The sequence below is a fragment of the Eschrichtius robustus genome, chromosome 4 (assembly GCF_028021215.1).
Source record: "Eschrichtius robustus isolate mEscRob2 chromosome 4, mEscRob2.pri, whole genome shotgun sequence".
Classification (NCBI taxonomy): Eukaryota; Metazoa; Chordata; class Mammalia; order Artiodactyla; family Eschrichtiidae; genus Eschrichtius; species Eschrichtius robustus.
In genome coordinates this window covers 87,508,350-87,509,725 of record NC_090827.1, presented here as the reverse complement: position 1 = coordinate 87,509,725, position 1,376 = coordinate 87,508,350, and the positions used below count along the sequence as shown (strand labels likewise).

Below are 1,376 nucleotides of genomic sequence, written 5' to 3'. Positions count from 1 at the left end.
AGACAAGGGGGGAGCTCCACTGAGGTGGACCCCCTGATTAATCAGTTTGCCAATGAGGAAGCTCCCCCATCAGCAAAAAAGGGAAAAAAGACTCAATTTCTCCCTTTCTTTTTCTTTTTCCAGTTGAAGACCAGCCTTTGGAGGTTTCCAAAGTAGATGGTGCGTCTCCCTTGGATGGACCGCATGACGTAACATTCTGCAAATTGCTGTCAGAGGTGCTAAGAACACAAACCCATCTGGTTTCCATTCCTCGTTGTTGAATGGCGTTTGCTTCAGCAGCCCACTGAGGGCTCTTTTCCTCGGGATTCTGAACTTGTAACTAGGAATCCGAGCTGGGAAGATGCTGAGTTCCATCAAGTGTGTGTTGGTGGGAGACTCTGCTGTGGGGAAAACCTCTCTGTTAGTGCGCTTCACCTCAGAGACCTTCCCAGAGGCCTACAAGCCCACAGTGTATGAAAATACAGGTGTCGACGTCTTCATGGATGGCATCCAGATCAGCCTGGGCCTCTGGGACACAGCTGGCAATGATGCCTTCAGGAGTATCCGCCCTCTGTCCTACCAGCAGGCAGACGTGGTGCTGATGTGCTACTCCGTGGCCAACCATAACTCCTTCCTGAACCTGAAGAACAAGTGGATCGGTGAAGTCAGGAGCAACCTGCCCTGCACCCCCGTGCTGGTGGTGGCCACCCAGACTGACCAGCGGGAGGTGGGGCCCCACAGGGCTTCCTGCGTCAACGCCATAGAAGGAAAGAGACTGGCCCAGGAGGTGAGAGCCAAGGGCTACCTGGAGTGCTCAGCCCTCAGCAACCGGGGGGTACAGCAGGTATTTGAGTGTGCCGTCCGGACTGCCATCAACCAGGCCAGGAGACGCAACAGAAGGAGGTTCTTCTCCGTTAACGAGTGCAAGATCCTCTAAACCCCAAAGACTCTACACAGCAGTCACTTACGGCAAAGACTAACTGGGACAGGGAGAGCAGGCAAGCCAGCAAGGGTCGATGCGCCTCCTGGGCACGTCCTGAGCAGCCTGAAACAGCATGAGCAGCAGCAGGAAACCTTTCGGATACAGTTGTTGATGAGACTTGGCTACTGGATGCTTTTACGAAATACCCTCTACCAAAGAACTCTTTGCCCAGTACAGTTAGAAGATCCCTTGGGAAACTGTAATGAATATTCCATCTTCGATTACAAAACCAAAGTGGTCTCCATAGTTTTGGATAATGAAGTGAGTTTTCCAAAGAATTCCATATTTAAAGACACATTTTATTTAAATAATAGCAAAATAAATAGCACTGGTATATAATTAGTTTTCACACTTGGAAAGTCTTTTCCTACCTACTGACAAACACAAATTGATGTACGAGTGAAACGACCTCATA

At 49.9% G+C, this 1,376-nt stretch overlaps 1 protein-coding gene across 1 annotated transcript; it reads left to right on the top strand.

Annotated features, from left to right (window-relative positions):
• Nucleotides 1-289: 289 nt before the first annotated feature.
• On the top strand, nucleotides 290-1,122 carry RHOH (ras homolog family member H). Its single transcript, XM_068542253.1, has one exon. The coding sequence runs from the start codon at nucleotides 341-343 to the stop codon at nucleotides 914-916; it is 576 nt and encodes a 191-aa protein (XP_068398354.1). The 5' UTR covers nucleotides 290-340; the 3' UTR covers nucleotides 917-1,122.
• The last annotated feature ends 254 nt before the right edge of the window (nucleotides 1,123-1,376 follow it).

What these genes read in the sequence shown, in the direction of transcription:
- RHOH (XM_068542253.1), top strand. Translation starts at nt 341, where the DNA reads ATGCTGAGTTCCATCAAGTGTGTGTTGGTGGGAGACTCTGCTGTGGGG.